We start from the raw sequence: 17,739 nt of genomic DNA on the forward strand, positions 1-17,739 counted from the left end.
GTAGGCACGAGCTCTGAGGGCCCCTTACGCTGCCTTCCTTCCTTACCTCCCAAGCTGTAACATCAGCACAGGTGCAATGTACCTTAACGATCCACCAGCACCATTTGCAACCATAGTCCAACACCTCCTATTAATCTCTGAGTGGATACCACTTGAAAGGTACGCTCCATTTCTCTTCACAAAACCATTTAACTGGATTATAGATGCCCGTGTTCACAATTGCTTCATCATTACGAACCATCATTGATGAGATGAAATGTGCTTTCTGTTGTGGCACTGGCACAGGAGCTTCCCCATCTTCACCTCTGTGTCCAAATTGCTTGCTCCCAGCCACATCTAAAACCTGTCCCTGTGTTTGTGCCCCATCACAGCCTGCCTCTCCCTTCTCATAGGCCTGCCTGCCAGCCGGGCCTTCACATGGGTATTGACCCATCTGGAATTTCTCCAAGCCTTTTCTAGCCTATTTCCCAACCAGGTCTTTTTCACAGATTCCCTATGTTCTTCTGAACCAAATACATGGCTTCTTCCTGAAGCAGTCTCGAGGGATGGGCTTTGGAGTCAGATTTATGTTTGGGTTTCACTGCTATCAATTGCTAGTTATGACTCTAGACAAGCCTCAGTTTTCTCATCTATAAAATGGAGAAGTATGAGGGTGCCCAGGCAGGCCTGAGAGAAGATTCAGATACATTTGGCTTATGATGTCTGGGAACAGCTCCCTCCTCCTGGATCTGGCACTACTCAAGTATTTCCAGGGGAGCCCTACTTCCTCTCTCGTTCTCTCCCTCCTGGCTCCTAGGAAATCATTGCCTCCTGGGTTTCCTCACACCACTTGGGTCCCTCAGTCTTCTTCTTCTCAGAGCTCTCTTCATTGTGTGCCTGGGTCCTAAGTTGGGTTCTCCTTAGAAGCAGACCTTGGAACAAGGGTTGGAATGTAAGTGATTTACTGGAGAGGTGGTCCTAAGACAAGCAGGTAAAATAGACATGTTGAGGCAGTGAGGTGAAGGAAGCTAGAGCAGAGATGAATGAGGAAGTAACTGCTGTGGGCAGCTGGGGCCGCATCCCAGGGAGACCCCTGGGAGGTGGTGTGGGACACACTTGAGTAAGGAAGCTAGACTGGTTACCCTCTACTTCCCATCAGCCATTGGCCAGGGTCTGTTAACCCTGGGATTTGTGGCCTGCAGCAAGCTCAACCTGAGAGAAGGCCCTGGGGAAGAGAGTTTCAGTAAGATGCCATGGGCTTATTTGGAAACTGAGCCCTGAGGAGATATGGGAAGGGCACTGAGGGCATCTGTCATGGCCCCCAAAATGCAGGGTTCGCCCTCTGTTCTCTTCTCTACCTCCACTCTGTGCTCACCATGTACCCTGCCAGACGCTTTCTGACTTCAACACCCATCTGTCTACCAGCAATTCCTGAAGTTCTGGCTCCAGCTCTGCTCTCTCTCGGGTTCCAGGACTCTGGTCTCCACTGCCTTCTGAGCCTCTCCCCCAGGCTGTTCCATAGGCATTTTGAAGGAAATACTTCTGAAGCTAAACTTATCATCCTTTTCTTCCGACCCCACCCCAAACCTGATCTTCCTTTTATAGTATCGTTCTTGGTGAACAGCCCCACTATATTTCCATTCTCCTAAGCTAGAAGTTTCAGAGTCATCTTTTTGCAGCAGCCATGTGATTCATCCTCTTGTCATCAGATTCTCCTACTCCAGCCTATCCTATGTTTAGCTGCCAAAACTATTTTCATACATACTGCTCACACCACTTTGCTGTAAAATTGTCTATTATCTGTTGTAATAGAAACCTCTTGAGGTATCTGTCTTGCTCCAGTAACCCTTGTAACTTACCCCATCTGCACAAAAGTGGGCCGATAGCTGCCATATTATCCCTAAGACTCTCCCCATTGTCACCATCACGGTTCATTGGACAAGCTGTGCTGGTCAGATTCTCCCAGGGATTCTGAATTGGAGCTAAAAGTTCTTGACTAGAGAGAAAGAGTAACTCGAGCTGGGGTTGGCAATATTTGCTTGGACACATGACCCAGGCTTGGCTGATCGGGGCACTCTATTCCTTGACTACAGTGATTGGTTCAGAAGGGTCCATGGCCCAACGCCAGGCCGAGCAGTCATCCCCTGAACTTCTGCTGGAACTTTCACATGAGAGGCTTGCTTCTGGCTGTGAACATAAGCTCTACAGATGATTTCAGTTGAGAGTGGCCATCTTTGCCTGCACTTCAGGATAGGCTTTTTGAAAATGAAGCCGTCACAGAAGAAAGTAGAGTGAAACAGAGTGCCAGGATCCCAAGGATGTCCCTAGACCCCTGCATCTAGCAGTGCCAGAAGTTGTGTTGAATCTAGACTTCTCCCATTTTTTCTTATGATAACTTATATAACATACAACTTACCATTTAAGCCATTTTTAAGTGTACAGTGCAGAGGCATTAAGCTCATTCACATTGTTGTGCAGCCAGCACCACCACCCATCCCAGACCTTTGTCATCTTCCCCAGACTAAGACCGTTAAACAGCAGCTCCCCCACTCTCGCCTCCCCTCAATCCCTGGCAATTACCATTCTTTCTGTCTCTGTGGATTTGACAACTCTCAGCACCTCATATATGTCGAATCCTACAATGTTTGTCCTTTGGTGAGTAGCTCATTTCACTTACCACATCTTCAGGATTCATTCAGGTTGTAGCATCTGCCTAGACTTCCCACTGTTAAGAGCCAATAAATCTACATTAGCCTGAACTGTTCTGAGTTATATTTCTGTCACTTATGACCAAAAGAATTCCTGGCTAATATAGATATGAAGAGAGAAAGAAAAAATGAGACAAAAGGTAGAGGAGAATCCCTCTGGAAAGCTTCCATCTCCTTTCTAGGCATGACTGCATGAGGCCCTTGAGGTCTCTAAAGACATGACCATCTCTTTCTTTCTCTCTGTCAATCATATGAATTCATTTCTGTTAAAATGAAGAGCTGTAACCAACATCCTTCCTTGTTCCCTCTAAGGTAAAGCCTGAACGTCTCCAGTGTGGGATAAAGGGCCTCCATCTTTAAGTCCTATCACCTTCAAGAGGATCCTATTCTTAAGCCTCGCCGAAGCTCTCGCCGTTTACCGAATAATTCAGTATTTTTGGTGCCTCCCTCTCTGCCTAGAATGTCTCTCTTTTCCTAAGCAGAGAACTCCTACAAAGCCTTTGAAACCCTACTCCTCTCTGTAGTTGCTCTGACTTCCTTTTAATTCTCCGAAGCCACAGACATTTTGCACTGCAACTGTTTATAGATTTCTTAGTCTTTAGATGAACAGCTCCAAGAGGGGATGGGTTGTATTTGTTTCTTTATATTCTAGACACAGCACAGTTGCTAACAGTGACTTTTTTTTTTGAATAAATGAACATGAAAAACTACTTGATAAGACCCAATACTTGATATCTAAATACTGAGGGCTTGAAAAATTGCTTACCATCTAAGTAGGTGAAATATGTTCCCTGAAGGCTTTTTTTAAAAAGGTATTTTCACTATTAATAAAAATCCAGAGTGAATCCTAAGCCCGGTACAGACAGAGTTAGCAAATATTTCCAAGAGTGGAAACTCAGATAAATAATTCTTCACCATATTTGGTCAGTTGTGGAATAGTGTTTTTCCATGGTCTGGCTTGCGCTTTGCAGCATGTATTCTTTTTAAGGATATACAATGTCCATTACTTGCTAATTATGTTGGATTATCCCTTAATCCTTATACTCCTGGGTGAACTCAAGAAATGATGGGTCATGACATCATGTGAAAATTCACCTTCTGTTGCTCTCTGGTATTGTTTCTTTCTTTTCCCTGTTCCCTGTATCTGTCTCTGCCTGATATATTTGGAAGACATTCGAGCTGGACAGTCCAGCTAAATGAGACATTTTGTTAATGTGCTGCCTTCTCCATAGGTTGCTTTAGAGTTAGATATTTTTCTTCTTGTGGAACACATAAAACCCTCACATAGACCCCTCTGGCCTACCACAGCTTTTTTTTTTTTTTTTAAGATTTTATTTATTTATTCATGAGAGACAGAGAGAGAGATGCAGAGACACAGGCAGAGGGAGAAGCAGGCTCCATGCAAGGAGCCCGACGTAGGACTTGATCCTTGGCCTCCAGGATCAGGCCCTGGGCTGAAGGCAGCGCTAAACCGCTGAGCCACCCAGGCTGCCGGCTACCACAGCTTTTGAAAGGATAGAGGATCTTTGTCATTTAGAAAATGTCATGTCTTTGATTTTTCTAACTGATGGTCTTGAGTCATAAGCACAGACCGTTTTCTCCAAATTTCTTTGTACACCTAATTCTTTCTTTTCCACAAAAGTAGCTGCTTTTAAGAAAAAAAAGATTTTATTTATTTGTTCCAGGGAGAGAGAGGGAGAGACAGACAGACAGCACAAGTTGGGGAGAGAAGAGGCAGAGGGAGAGGGAGAGAGAAACTTAGACTCCACACTGAGCATGGAGCCTGACCCTGGGCTCAATCCCAGGACCCTGAGATCATGACCTGAGCCAAAAATCAAGAGCCAGCCACTTAGCTGACTGAGCCACCCAGGACCCCACAAAGGTAGCTTTTTAAAATTTTGGTAATATACATGCTCAGTTTGGGCAATTTAGAAAATTCAGGAAAAAAAAGAAAGGGATTATCATTAATAATTGCATAATCCCATGATCAGAGCCTGATTTTTGTTAAGATGTTGGCATATTTGCTGTTGCTAAGATATTGGTTTATCTCCCTCTATTGTAGTATTTTTAAAAACATCTCCACTGAGGTATCACTGGCATAAAATAAGCTGTGCATACCGAAAGCATACCATTTGATGACTTTGGACATATTTCCACATTTGTGAAACGGTCACTACAATTGAGATAATGAACATCACCCCAGAGTTTCCTGGTGCCTCTTTGGTCATCTGTCCCTGCTGGTCCTTCCCACCCCCAGGTATCCACTGATCTACTTTCTTTCACTAGAGATTCGTTTGGATTTTCCAGAAATTTATGTAAGTGGAATCATACACTGTGTACTCTTTTTTGTCTGGCTTCTTTCACCACTCAGCATAATTATTTTGAGTTTCATCCACACTGTTGTGTGTTCGTTCCTTTTTAATTAATGACTCATATTCTATAGTGTGGATGTACCGTACTCTGTGGACTTGTGAACCGACATCTGGCTTGTTTCCAGCTATTATAAATGAAGCTGCTGCAAATATTCGTGTACAAGAATTTCTGGACTTTTATTTCTCTTGGGTAAATACCTAAGAGTGAAATGGCTGGCTCATATGGTAGGTGCATTGTTTACTTTTTTTCAAGGAACTGACAAAGTTTTTTCCCAAGCAGTTGTATCATGTTACATTTCCATCAGCAATCAGGATTGACATTTCCAGTCCTTGGCATCACTGTCACTTGGTATAGTCCATCTTTTTAATTTTAGCCATTCTAGTGGGTGTGCGATGGGTATCTCCTTGCGGTTGCAATTTTTGTTTTCCTAAAGAGTAATGATATTGAACATCTTTTCACATTCTTATTGCCATTCGTATGTGTTCTTTGGTGAAGTATCTGTTCAAATCTTCTGCACATTTTAAAAGTGTAGTGTATATCTTCTTCTTATTGAGTTGTAAGAATACTTTATATTCTAGATCCAAGTCTTTTGTTGGAGAGGTTTGTCCAATATTTTCTCCTAGTCTGTGGCTTGCCTGTTCATTTTTTGTACTAGTGGGTTTTGAAGAGCAAAAGATACTAATTTTGGTAAAGTCCAGTTTCTTGATTTTTCCTTGATAGCTTGTTTTTTATGTCCTATTTAAGAAAATCTTGCTAAACCCAAAACCACTAAGATTTTCTCCTGTGCTTTCTTCTGTATGTCTCCTAAATTTTGATCTATGAGCCATTTTTAGTTTTTGTTTACAATGTGAGGTATGGATCCAAGTCATTGTTTTGTTTTGCATACGGTTCTCTGGTTCCAGCATTTTGAATAATTCTATATCATCTCTTTGTACATGTGCTATGATAAGTTTGGTATCTCTGTGGTCCTGTTGAATGGTTGTGCGGCCTTTTACAAGTCTCTCTGACTTTCCATATCTCAGTTTAATAATATGTAAGATGGGTATCATAGTTACTGGCCCTATCTATCTGAAGAGTTGTTCTAGTGATCGACTATACAACTATACTTATAGTTGAGATAAGTAATATCACTCATGGCTTTTTTTTTCTCTGAAATGTTGGAAACGTGAAAGTCAACCTTGATGCTTCCTTCCCCATCATTGCCATGCTCAGGTACTTCTAGGTATTTATTGAATCTGTTGTCTCCTTACAACTCTCACCCCTACTGTCCTCATCAGGCAAGACTCTTTGCTCATCCAGACTATTGCAGCATCCTACCAACTGGTCTCCTGCCCCTGGATTTGCTGCCCTTTTGCCTGACTTCTCTGCTGCCTCCAGGGTGAATCATCAAACCTTGTTGGTTGGGTTATCTTCTGCTTACACCGTATCATCCATCCAAGTCCATGCTCTGGCCCTGCCTCTGCTCTAGCCTCATCTCCCACTGCTCCCTGCTGATATTTTATGTGCAGGATCACACTCTCTTCCTACCCCCTAACTACCCAAGCCCCTACAGACACATGTTGCTCACCTCCATGAGCCTGGACTCTAGCAGTGAGACTTGCCTCTTCTCTGTGTTCCTACTGTACTCTGGGAGCTACCTCCATGCCCAGAGTGTCACGTTGCCTTTACCACATCGCACTTTAAGTACCACTTGTGTCTCTCCCGTCAAAATGTAAATAGCTTAAGAAAAGGCACTGTTGCTTTATGCGTTTTTATATTTTGACATCCAGCATAGAGTTGGGCTCAAAGTAGAACCAAGAGTTATTTGACGATCTAAACATGGTATCAGAAGTTACCAGGGGCGAAATGGCCATTGGAAATCATCCAGGTGAGCATTTCCTCACCCAGACTCAGAGCCGATGACTATAGAAAGTTTCTACCCATGTCTCTGGAATGAGGGAAAGGGCCGGAATTAATGTAAGGCCTTACTCTTTTGTCTTGGCAGGGATCATTGGTGGATACTATTTAAATAGGAGGGTAGGAGGTGGAGGGAAAGGTTATTAAGAACAGTATCTGAGAATGAGACTATGATTATCTCAGTATCTCCCCACAAAATACTTGTTAAAAGGAAAAATAAAAACTAGAGTAGAGAAGATGCCGGGGTGGCTCAGTCAGTTGGGCATCCAACTCTTGATTTCAGCTCAGGTCGTAATCTCAGGGTCATGAGATCGAGTCCCGAGTCAGGCTCTGTGCTCAGCAGGGAGTCTGCTTGAGATTCTCTCCCTTTCTCTCCCTCTGTCCCTCCCCCTGGTCACATGCATTCTCTCTCTCAAATAAATAAATAAATCTTTAAATGAAATCTACAGAAAAGATACACAAGAATGTGAATATATTTACTACCACTGAACTATACACTTAAAAATGGTTAAAATGGTAAATTTTGTGTTGTGTCTATTTTACCATGATAAATAAAATAGACAAGAGGAAAAAAACTATATGGTAGAAAAACTGGACAATAAATACCTTAATCGAGTGGTCAAAATTAACATCACTAATGGTCTAATGGACACCATGGGCCTGTAGATGTGAGACCTGAGAAGGGCCCCTTAGCACTTACATAGCATTCCAGAAAAAGTACATAACCGCAATCCAACCATGGGGAGTCACGAGGCTGACCCAAATTAAAGGTCAGGCCATACAATAACTGGCCTGTATTCTTGAAAAATATCAATGTCATAAAAGGTAAGGACGGTTCCAGGTTAAAGCATGACAACTAAATGTCATATGTGAACCTGGATCAGCTCCTGCCCCACACAAAAAAGAAGTTTCCTTCTTCCTTTCCTTCTCCCTCTTCTCCTTGTCTTCCTCCTTCTTCCCCTCCTCCTCCTCCTTGTTTTTAAGCAAAGCACTTTATAGAGATAGCTGGTAAACTTGGAATTTTATCTATTAGATTAGAATAAAATGTATTCCTTTTCCTGAGTGTGCTAACTGTACTATTGTTATGGTAGAGGCTCTCCTTGTTTTTAGGAACTACACACTGAGCTGTGTATTTGAGGGGAAGGTGCACAACCTACTCTCAAGTAGCTCAGAAGTAATCTGAGTTAATGCTAAAGCCCATGTGGCAAAGTGTTACAAATGGATGACTCTGTATAAAAGATATGCAGGCATCCTTTGTACTGTCCTTGCAAACTTTTCCTTAAGTTATGAAAGTATTTCAAGACGAAAAAGTTTTTAAAATTGCCTGGGGATTGATGCAATAAATGTCATATCCATACAAGGTCATGTGTGGCAGCGATCAAAAATAATGAAAAGAAATATATTTATCAATGTGAAAACAAGTTCCTGACTTAGAATTGATTGAAGAGAGCAGGTTGCAGTACTCTCTTGGTTTTATTCAGAATAAAACAAAAATCTCCTTTTCTGAAGAACAGTCTGGAAAGATGTGTACCAAAATGTCAGTGCTGGTCATTGCTGAGTTAGGAAATAAAGGGTAATTTAAATGTTCCTCTTTAGATTGATCTCTGTTTTCTCTTCTTTCTACATTGCACATGCATTAATTGTGCCACAAAATTAATTAGTAAATATTGTAAAGAAACAAAGGATACAAAAAGCTTTGAAGCCATGCACAGGCGTGGACTGATGGGGGGCCCTCTGAGCTGGGGTATTTGTCTTCTTCAGTCACCTCTTTTCCTGGTAGAAGCTTGACATTCTACCAATTTCCAACATCACCCTGTGGTGATCTAAAGAAGAAAACCCTGTATCCCCCATCCTCTGTCTCCTGCGGCTCTGCCTTCTTAAGATAGAGCCCTCAGAGAGTCATTCTGGTGTATTGGGTATTCTAGATTGCTCTTTGTGTATTCTTTGTGTTTCCTGCCACCAGGTGGATTTAAGGTAGGTTTTTTCAGCTGCTTGTCCTCCCAGTGTCCCTAACTAATGGCGAGATGCTGGATTTTAGGGATGTCCCTGAGTGTTGTGCGTAGGGGAAATGTCACCCACCTCCTTCTCTTGCGTTCCCACCTGCTCTCAGCAGGGGCAAGAATGATCACTACATCCTGGCCTGCTGAATTTGAGGGCTTGGAAGATGGAACAATCTCGCTTTTCAGAGATGCCTTCTTTGAAATCTCTCACTCTAACTTTGCTGCAGGTCCTGCAAAGACAAAAAGCACGACAGTTATGATATCGTTAGTGTGTAGGTTAAAAGTTTCTCTCTCCCCTCGTCTGTCTTGCAGAGCCATCTCTAATGGTTGATTCAGCTTCTGGATGTCCCAGAAAATCGGATCATCGTCTACCACATTTACCCTTTAAGACTATGTTTTCCTGTTAATTGAGCATAATGTCACGGTCTTCTTATTTTTATTCAAAATGTTTTAATGAATTTGTTCCACTTCCTTCATTTTCTTGTCTTGAGTTCTTCATCAGCGCCTTTAACGTTCAGTTTCTGAACACAGATTTGGAGATTTTTGCTTATTATATATTGTACCTCTTGAGACATGTTGGATTTTCTTGTCATTTTGACACTGATTTACCAGAATGAACTTCCTGCGAGAACACTGTTGCGAAGAAATTGTTCTGCTCTGACAGCAGATGATTGTCATTAGTTTTGCTCAGTTTGGGGACCCAGCGCATACGCTGTGGAAATTGCAGTGGTGATGATCTGCAGTCCACTGGGTCTGGGCATTTTCTTAATGTGAGCTACCGCCAGCTCATTACATCAGCTTCTTATGTTTGGAGATAGGCAACCTGGTTTAAAAATATCATTTTTATTATTTATTTTTATATTGCCAAGTGACAAGATAAGCACAGCATGGAGTAAAGGCTTGCTTAGATATTTGTTCAGTCTCATGTCTTCCTGGACCTTAGTTCTAAGGACTCTTTCTTGTTGTTTTTTTCTTGATCTCATTTGTCCTTTAAAATAAAGCCAATATGTGCTAAAACTAACCGAAGGAAAAACTCAGTATTCCTCAGGTCATGCTTGTTCAAAATATCCCTTTCATCCCTTTGGGAAATAAAACAGCTTAAAAGTTTGCAAATGAATTTATTTGCATGGTCATTTCCTTTAGGTTTGGAATAATATTCTTGAAGTACTTGGAAACCCTGAACCTAAAATTATACTCTGCTAGAAAGTGGGAAAATAGCCCCAAAGACTAAAAGGTAGCTGGAGGAGGCCCCACTTTTGCTATAGGTGCTGTTACTATCAAACACTGACCTTTGTGAGATGTGGAAGCCAATCAGCCAAAAAGGCACAGATTTTGGTCCTTTGAACCCTTCCTTGAATGTCTCTGGAGCCACAGCTTTTCATCCCAGTTTGCTGCCACCTGGCCCAGTTCTCATGATCCCCTTGTCTCCTCATTGGTGCCTCTACATCCACTCTGGCCTTCCGCAGCCTGTTCCCTAAAGGGCTGTGCTTGAAATGCAAATGTGATCATGACTCGGCTTCCCTCTAAAGCTCCACATGGCTCCTCATTCTGTTCTGGCTAAAATCCAGTTTGTGCATGATTGGGCCTAACCTTCCTCTCCCATGTCATCCACCACCATTCTTCGCTCCAGCCCTGTGGTCCTGCCACAGGGCCTCACTGGCCTCCCTTCGTTCCCTTAGAAGCTCTGTGCTCCCACCTGCCTCCATTCGGGGGGGGGGGGGGGCTCCTTCATTACAGCATCTCACACGGCCCTAGCTCTCTCCTGCTGAACAAACCTTCAGTTTGTTTCCACATATTCATTATTGTCTCTCTTTGATTAAGCTCCACTTGAGAAGAGAACCGATCACTGCCATGGTGCCAGCACCAAACCCAGAGATGTGGTTAAGTCAGAAAAACTCAAGATGTGGTCTAGGTCAATTTGCTGGTTTCCATCAAAGAAAATTAACTCCACAATTGGGTGTGCTTACACCATTGCCACAGACCGACCAGGCAAGACTTTGTGCCTCTTGAGTAAATTCCTGTCTGTTATAACAATGCAGCAAGCATTAGTTCAGTTCTATAGTATTTACTATGCAAGTTACATTGGCTCAAACTTATTCTGACTCAGTTGCAGGACCCATCCTCTCTTCCCTTTCATTTGAGTCTTCCTCGAAGTTTCTGAAGTGTGGCAGCCGCCAAGCCTCATCCAGCCTCTGCTCTTCCTTTTGCTGTTGTCCGCTGTCCCAAAACCAACAGAAGGAACAATCCAGAGGCCTTTCTCCACAGTTCCCCTGGGAGATCACCAGCGTCCACACACTGGCTGGTTACCCGGGTCCTTACACATGGAGTCTTCCCAAAGTAAAGGAAAAGTTTGGCCCAAAGATGAATGTAAGTCTCCACCCCTAGAGGCCAAAACTGTTCACAAAGGTTCAAAAACTAAACAAGCAGCAATAACAACAAAAAACTTTAAGTTTTAGAAATCAGCCAAGACATATAAAATACGCATCACCTTATTTAATTTACACAAAAGTCCAGGACTGTGTTATTATCTCTGTTTTAGAGATGAGAAAACACTGAGGCTCTGGGGACATTGACTCCCCAACACAGCGCCAGGGCCACGATTAAACCCAGATCTAACCATGTTTGCTCTTAACCAGTGCAGGCTGCCGTCGGTGGGAATGGCTGACATTGCATACGATTAATTTCAATGAGCTCTGTTGTCCAGAATCATCCTGTAAAGGCAAAATCATCCAATAGGCTTGACTGAAGATAAAGTATTTATAGCAAGACACACACTGCATTCCTACGTGTTAGTTTTATCATCTTAATCTCTTAACTTCAGACATGCTCACATGTAAGGTATGTTCCCCCAAGTCTCTATTTCTCCTTGTAACATATAACCTACTAACACCACCTGGGCAGGGGCCTCCTCGTGCAGACTCCCCAGAGCTGATATCCCTTTCAGCTGCCTGTGTGATGCTCTTTGAGGACTTGGCATGGCCCTAAGGTCATGCTGCCAAGCTTGTGCTTATTCTTAGTTTCAGGAGGGTGGGATAGACTTGTTGCCAGAATCCTGCTCTGGCATTCCAGGTAACTGACCACAAGCTAAAGCCAGTTCTGCTATTTATAGTGAGTGACAAAAATAGCCTCATCCCTTTAAAAGGTGCGCCAGTGCCATATGCCCGCTGGCCTCCTACCATCTGAAAGATGCTTCTCTCCAGACCTCAGATGGCAGCAGGGCTTCTGATACAGACCCAGAAGCACCATGGTGCACACATCTGCTCCAGGGGCACCCAGAGCATGGGGAGACACAAGTGCGGGGCTTTGGCACAGGAGTCAAGCTAGAACCTAGTTATGGACTCAAGGAATGAGGCAGGAGCTTAGGAAGAGGGGAATGAGGTGACGCTGACTCCAGTTGTCGGAGTTGGGTAGAGTCAGGGTAGGAACATGAGCATCGCTTACCTCTTCCTGAGCCATGACCCATCCACAGACCCATTGGTCCCAGCCTTGGGCTGGGACTCAGTCTGGGTGTGAAAGGTTAACGGACCCAGCTGAAAGGGCTGGAGTGAGAGTAGAGTGTAGGCAGACCATGTTCCTCCCTAGCTGCACGTAGGTGAGCAGCTTACTTTGTCTCTCTGAGCTGTTTCCTTACCCAAAGCGGTTGGCCTAGAGAAGCCACTGCTGTGCCAGGTGTGTGCCTCAGAATCCCCTGGAAGCTTGTCAAAATCAGGATGCCCAGACCCTTGCAGACTGATTTGGGAGGTCCAGGGGGATACTGGGAATCTGGTTGTTTCCTAGGTTCCCTAGGAGATTGTGATCCACACCAGTGTTGGAGGGCCCTGTACTAGATGAACACAAGGGGTCTTCCCAAACATCCCTGTGTTCTAAAGTTTACCCAGTTGGCGATAAGAAAGCACAGATGGTAGGCATCTGCCTCACACAGTGATTGGGTGGCATCGGAATCAGACACTTTATCAGTCACTTGCTGCACCCCAAGAAATAGCCAACTGGGAGCTTACCCAAAGCCAGTTTTTCATGTGAGTTCACACCCTTCTCCATTGTCTCCTGGGCAACCCCTCCCGCTCATGGCTTAATTACCATCTCTCCCAGAGGTCACAAATTGGGGGCCACAAAGACAAACCTAGGCTAGCCACACACAAGTTTTATTTAGTCTGCCCAGTATTTTTTAAAGTCTATTTTGTGTAGGGTCAGACTGGGTATTTACTTTCTGGCTCACCACGAGCCCACCACACCCGAATGTGGCACACCCATCCAGCTTCAATCCTTTACATTACCTGCCTAGACCCCAATTTTAGATTTAATGCAGTGTCTTTACTCCTGTGTCCAGCACCGACCTCTCTCTGAGCATTGGGCCCATATACCCACAGGTCTCTTGGGGACAGAATCCAGTTGTGTATTTAATGGAAGACCTGGCACATTGGACAGGGCAGGGTAAACATTAGTGATATTATTATCCTTACTGTGCACCTCCTCTTGTCTTGTGGGCACCTCAGTTTATCCTAGTGTTCAAAACAGAGCCCAGGACTTTCCTCACCTTCACCCCCGGTCTCTTCACGTTCCCTCTTTCCACAAATGAAATCACCAGAAAGCAGGCCCTTCATCTAGGGCCCTTTTGGGCCCTTTTGTCTCCTTCAGTCTGACTTGACATCAGACCTTGTGCAAAATCTCTTTTGGTTCCATTCCATTTTCTCCGATTCACTGTCACTATCCTAGCCCATGCCACTACTGCCTTTGCCAGGACCGTGGTAGTTGCTGGATTATTCTCCTGGGGACATTATTGTTTCTAACCCATTGCTCAGTTCAAAGCCACAATGCTCATTAAACAAACTTGATCTTGCCTCAGCCTTGCATACAGCCCATTTACTGGCTTTCTGTTGGCCCAGGATAGATTCCCAACAAGATCCTCCCCGGTCTGGCTCCTGCCTTCTCCCCAGCCTCCTCTGGCAGTCTGTGTTCCAGCCATCTGGGACTTGTGTTATCCCTGGGATGTGCCCTACTATCTCTGGCCGCTGGGCCCTTACATATGCTGTTCCTCCTCCTGGAGGACTCTTCCCCTTACTATTCATTTAAATAGTTGTGACATTTTATTTATGTTCCACTTAGCTCTTACTTCCTCAGAAAGTCTTCCCTGATACCCAAGATTGAGTCAGGCCTCCTGCTACAAGCTTGCAGAGCCCCTGTGCCTTCCCTGGCATAGCATTCATCACACGGCAACATGATGGCATGCTCTCTAGACCAAGAAAGGCTACACGAGGGCAGGAATAGTCACTCTCTAGGTTGTTCCCTGCTCTCTCTTCTATGTCTAGCACATGTATGGAACAAAGTAGTGCACGAAGTGTGCTAAAGAAAGGGAGAGAAAACAAAGAAGGGAAGCATGGAAGAGGAACCAGAAAGGAAGGCAACTAGCCACTCCTTCTTTCCAAAGGGAGGACAAGAGTGCACACATCGCACCCCCAACCTCAATCTCCTAAAATTGAGAACTTATGAGAGCAGGAATTCTCTTACTCAGTGCTGTGCCCTCAGTATCTCACAAAGAGTAAGTGTGCTGTGGAGGTCATTCTAAGAACGTCTTGACCTAGATTATAACCCATAACATAACCAGTCAGAGAACTACTATTTTTTTGTAATACACCTTGAGCAATGACTTAACTCTTCAGAGTATGTACATATATATATATGTACATATATATATACATATATAAAGTCTGATAAAAATTCAAATCTTAAAAAAAAAAAGAAAGAAAGAAAAGAAACAATAGATAAATTTTACACCAAGTACCCTGTTATTACTACCAGGGAAATCAGATTGGATTATGAACTTGCCAGTAGGAGGTCTGTTGTCCAAACACAGTAACACTGACTTGCAACACTTAAGGAAAATGTAATTCTTAAAGGCATAGAAACACTTAACATGCAGTTCATCTGCTGGACTCAAATGGAGATTTGGGCTACACCATCTAGTAAGCCAGAATGGAGGAGAAAGTGTGAACTTTGGCCCTTGAGAGCCGGAAGTTTGGGCCTAAGCCACTACTTACTGCGTACTTGCCTTTGACTTTTTTCCCTGTAAAATGGAGAAAATGAGACCTGCCTTGCAGGGTTGTTTGGAAGATTAAATATAAAATGTAAAGCACCTGGCACAGCCCTGGTGACCAGGTGCCCATAGATGAGACTGTTGCAAGTACCTCTGCATTTCAGTTATTTAAGGGTATGATGGTTTGGCTCAGAGATACAAGGAGCTCATGAAATACTCCTCTCCCTGTGGAAAGAGGCATTATTTCTTTACTGTCAGTGTCCTAAAAGAATGAGAAAACCAGTGGCAGAGAAACAGGAAAGCAATAGCAACAAAGAAGCATGGGAATGAAAATCCAAGAATTGGATTCTCACTGGATCTTGGAGTCAAGGCTTTTCTTTCCTTGTTTCCCTTCTCCCTCTCCGGTATTCCTGGGGAAGCCTCCTCAGTGAGGGTAACCAGGGGCGGGATCCTAATGGACAGAAGGAGTTTTGCTTTTCTAGGCTACTCATCACTCCAGTGCTTTTTTATTTTTTTATTTTTAAATTTATTTTTTAAAATTTATTCATGAAAGAGAGGCACACAGAGAGAGGCAGAGACATAGACAAGGGGAGAAGCAGGTTCCCTGTGGGGAGCCCGATGCAGGACTCAATCACAGGACCCCAGGACCACGACCTGAGCTCAAGGCAGATTCTCAACCACTGAGCCACCCAGGCATCCTACTCCGGTGGTTTTTTTTTTTAAATAAAATTCATATTCAGGCATTTTTAAAAATAACTTTTTTTTTCTTATTTCAAAGGCAAATCGTGTTCATTCTGGAAAATTCATACAAGCAAAAAGAAGAAAAAAGTTAGCCAAAAACTCCACTGCTAGATGACTACTGAAAACGTTTTTTGGAGTCTATCCTTTCAAATTTCAAAATGTTTTCTAGGCAATAAGTACATCAACCAATATGTCTTATATGACACATGAGATCAGATGGTACATACCATTTTGTAACCTGATTTTTCTCACTGAACAGCTTTCTTTTTTTTTTTTTTTAAGATTTTATTTATTTATTCATGAGAGACACACAGAGAGAGGCAGAGACACAGGCAGAGGGAGAAGCAGGCTCCATGCAGGGAGCCTGACGTGGGACTCGATCCCGGGTCTCCAGGATCACACCCTGGGCCTAAGGCAGGTGCTCAACCGCTGAGCCACCCAGGTGTCCCTCTGAACAGTTTTCCATGTCAGCAAAGGAACATTATCTAATGTCACCATGGGCGACTTCGGCAGGTGCCTGGGGTGGCTGGCTGCAGGTATTTGCCGTCCCCTCCCTGGGTGCAGACTGGTGGCTTTTCTGTGAAGAGTGATTCACTGAACGACTTGGTAGTCAAACCTTTCCGCAGCCCCTGATTGTTCCCTTACAATGAATTCCCACATCATAGTTTATTTTCTCAAGAAAAGAAAACAGTAAGACAGTGCATTGAAAATGTTTAGGTCGTAAGTGGGCCTTACAGGTAGCGGTGGTGGGGAGACTGTCATTCAGCATTATGCTTTTATTTCTGATCCTGTTCAACTTCCAAATTTATCTCAAGGCAACCTCATTTCTAGTCAACTGACTTAAAAAATAAATAAGACACAGTCACTGTCCTTTAAAGAAATGATAATCTAATAGCACAGATAAGAGACACGGTAAACATCTGTATAAGTGAGTTTTCTCTCTCAATTTGATGCCAAAGTTCCTCAGCTATTCGCAATAAGAAGAAAGGTAAGATGGAATTGATAATACTAATAATAGCCCATGTTTGATGAGCGCTTATATATCTAGGAACTGTTCGTGTAGGACGATGCTCACTGTGTTAAGTGACATGCGTCACTGATTTCTACTGCTAGCCCCTGGGGTAGGTGTTATGGTTATGAACATTCTGTTGTATAAATTGTGATACAAGGTAGTGAAATAATTTGCCCAGGTAACTCAGCTAGTGAATGGTGGCCCTCTGAGGCTAGAGCCCTTTACTCCGAAACATATTCTTGGGCTGGGATAGAGGGTCACAGGAGCCTGGAATAAGCATTGTCATTCAACCTTCCAGATACTGCGGCCTGAAAACCAGCTTGCTGACATCTCCCATGGTAGGGTTCATGGTGACCAATCAGTGTACCTTCCACAAACCCATCGGCTTTCCTCAGGTCCCAGTGGCTGCTTTGGCTGTGGAGAAAATGGGTCACTCCAGCGTGCATTACCGCCTGGCTCTGTTCCTACCTAAGGCCACCAAGGAGCTGCCTTCTGTCAATCACTGGGACCTCAGTGATGGCTTTTTCTTTGGCCACCCCAAGCTGGACCATTTGGAATCTTTAGCCTGTGCCACTGGGTCTTCAGTCCATGTCTTTGTAAATCCAGCCACCAGCAAGCCAATGGGCCTTCCAGAAGACTTCAGGAAGGGCCTTCTGAGGCTAATGAGTGCAGCTTCTGTGTGAATCATCCGTGGAAGTTTGCTCATCAGAAAATAAAATTCTGTTTATCTTCTAAAACATTTTCTTTAGATTTCCTTGGCATACCTTTTAACCCTCAAAATGACTGTCAGTTCCTTAAAAGTTTTTGTAAACAGAGTCATCTGGCTCCACTGATCAAGCGTCTGTTTGTGTCCGGCCAGGGGCAGAGTGCTTTACACAGAGTCTCCGCCAGACACCCGGTAGGGCAGGTAGTACTCTTATGGCCTTTTTCAGAAGAGGAAAAGGAGGTTTGCAGAGTCGAAACAATTGGCCCAGAGTCCTCCAGCTGGGGAGTCCATCT

The 17,739-nt window shown here is 43.8% G+C and overlaps 1 protein-coding gene across 2 annotated transcripts in view; it reads left to right on the forward strand.

The window, feature by feature from the left end:
- LOC112663426 (uncharacterized) overlaps window positions 1-17,479 on the forward strand; it is a 172,082-nt gene extending 154,603 nt beyond the window's left edge. For both annotated transcript variants that reach the window (XM_025452377.2, XM_025452375.3), the window contains one exon: window positions 17,039-17,479. In XM_025452377.2, coding sequence (XP_025308162.1) covers window positions 17,039-17,423 — 385 coding nt within the window. In that variant the 3' untranslated portion in view covers window positions 17,424-17,479. The remainder of the gene's footprint in view (window positions 1-17,038) is intronic.
- The last annotated feature ends 260 nt before the right edge of the window (window positions 17,480-17,739 follow it).

This window comes from Canis lupus, chromosome 18, assembly GCF_003254725.2.
Source record: "Canis lupus dingo isolate Sandy chromosome 18, ASM325472v2, whole genome shotgun sequence".
NCBI classification, from domain to species: domain Eukaryota; kingdom Metazoa; phylum Chordata; class Mammalia; order Carnivora; family Canidae; genus Canis; species Canis lupus.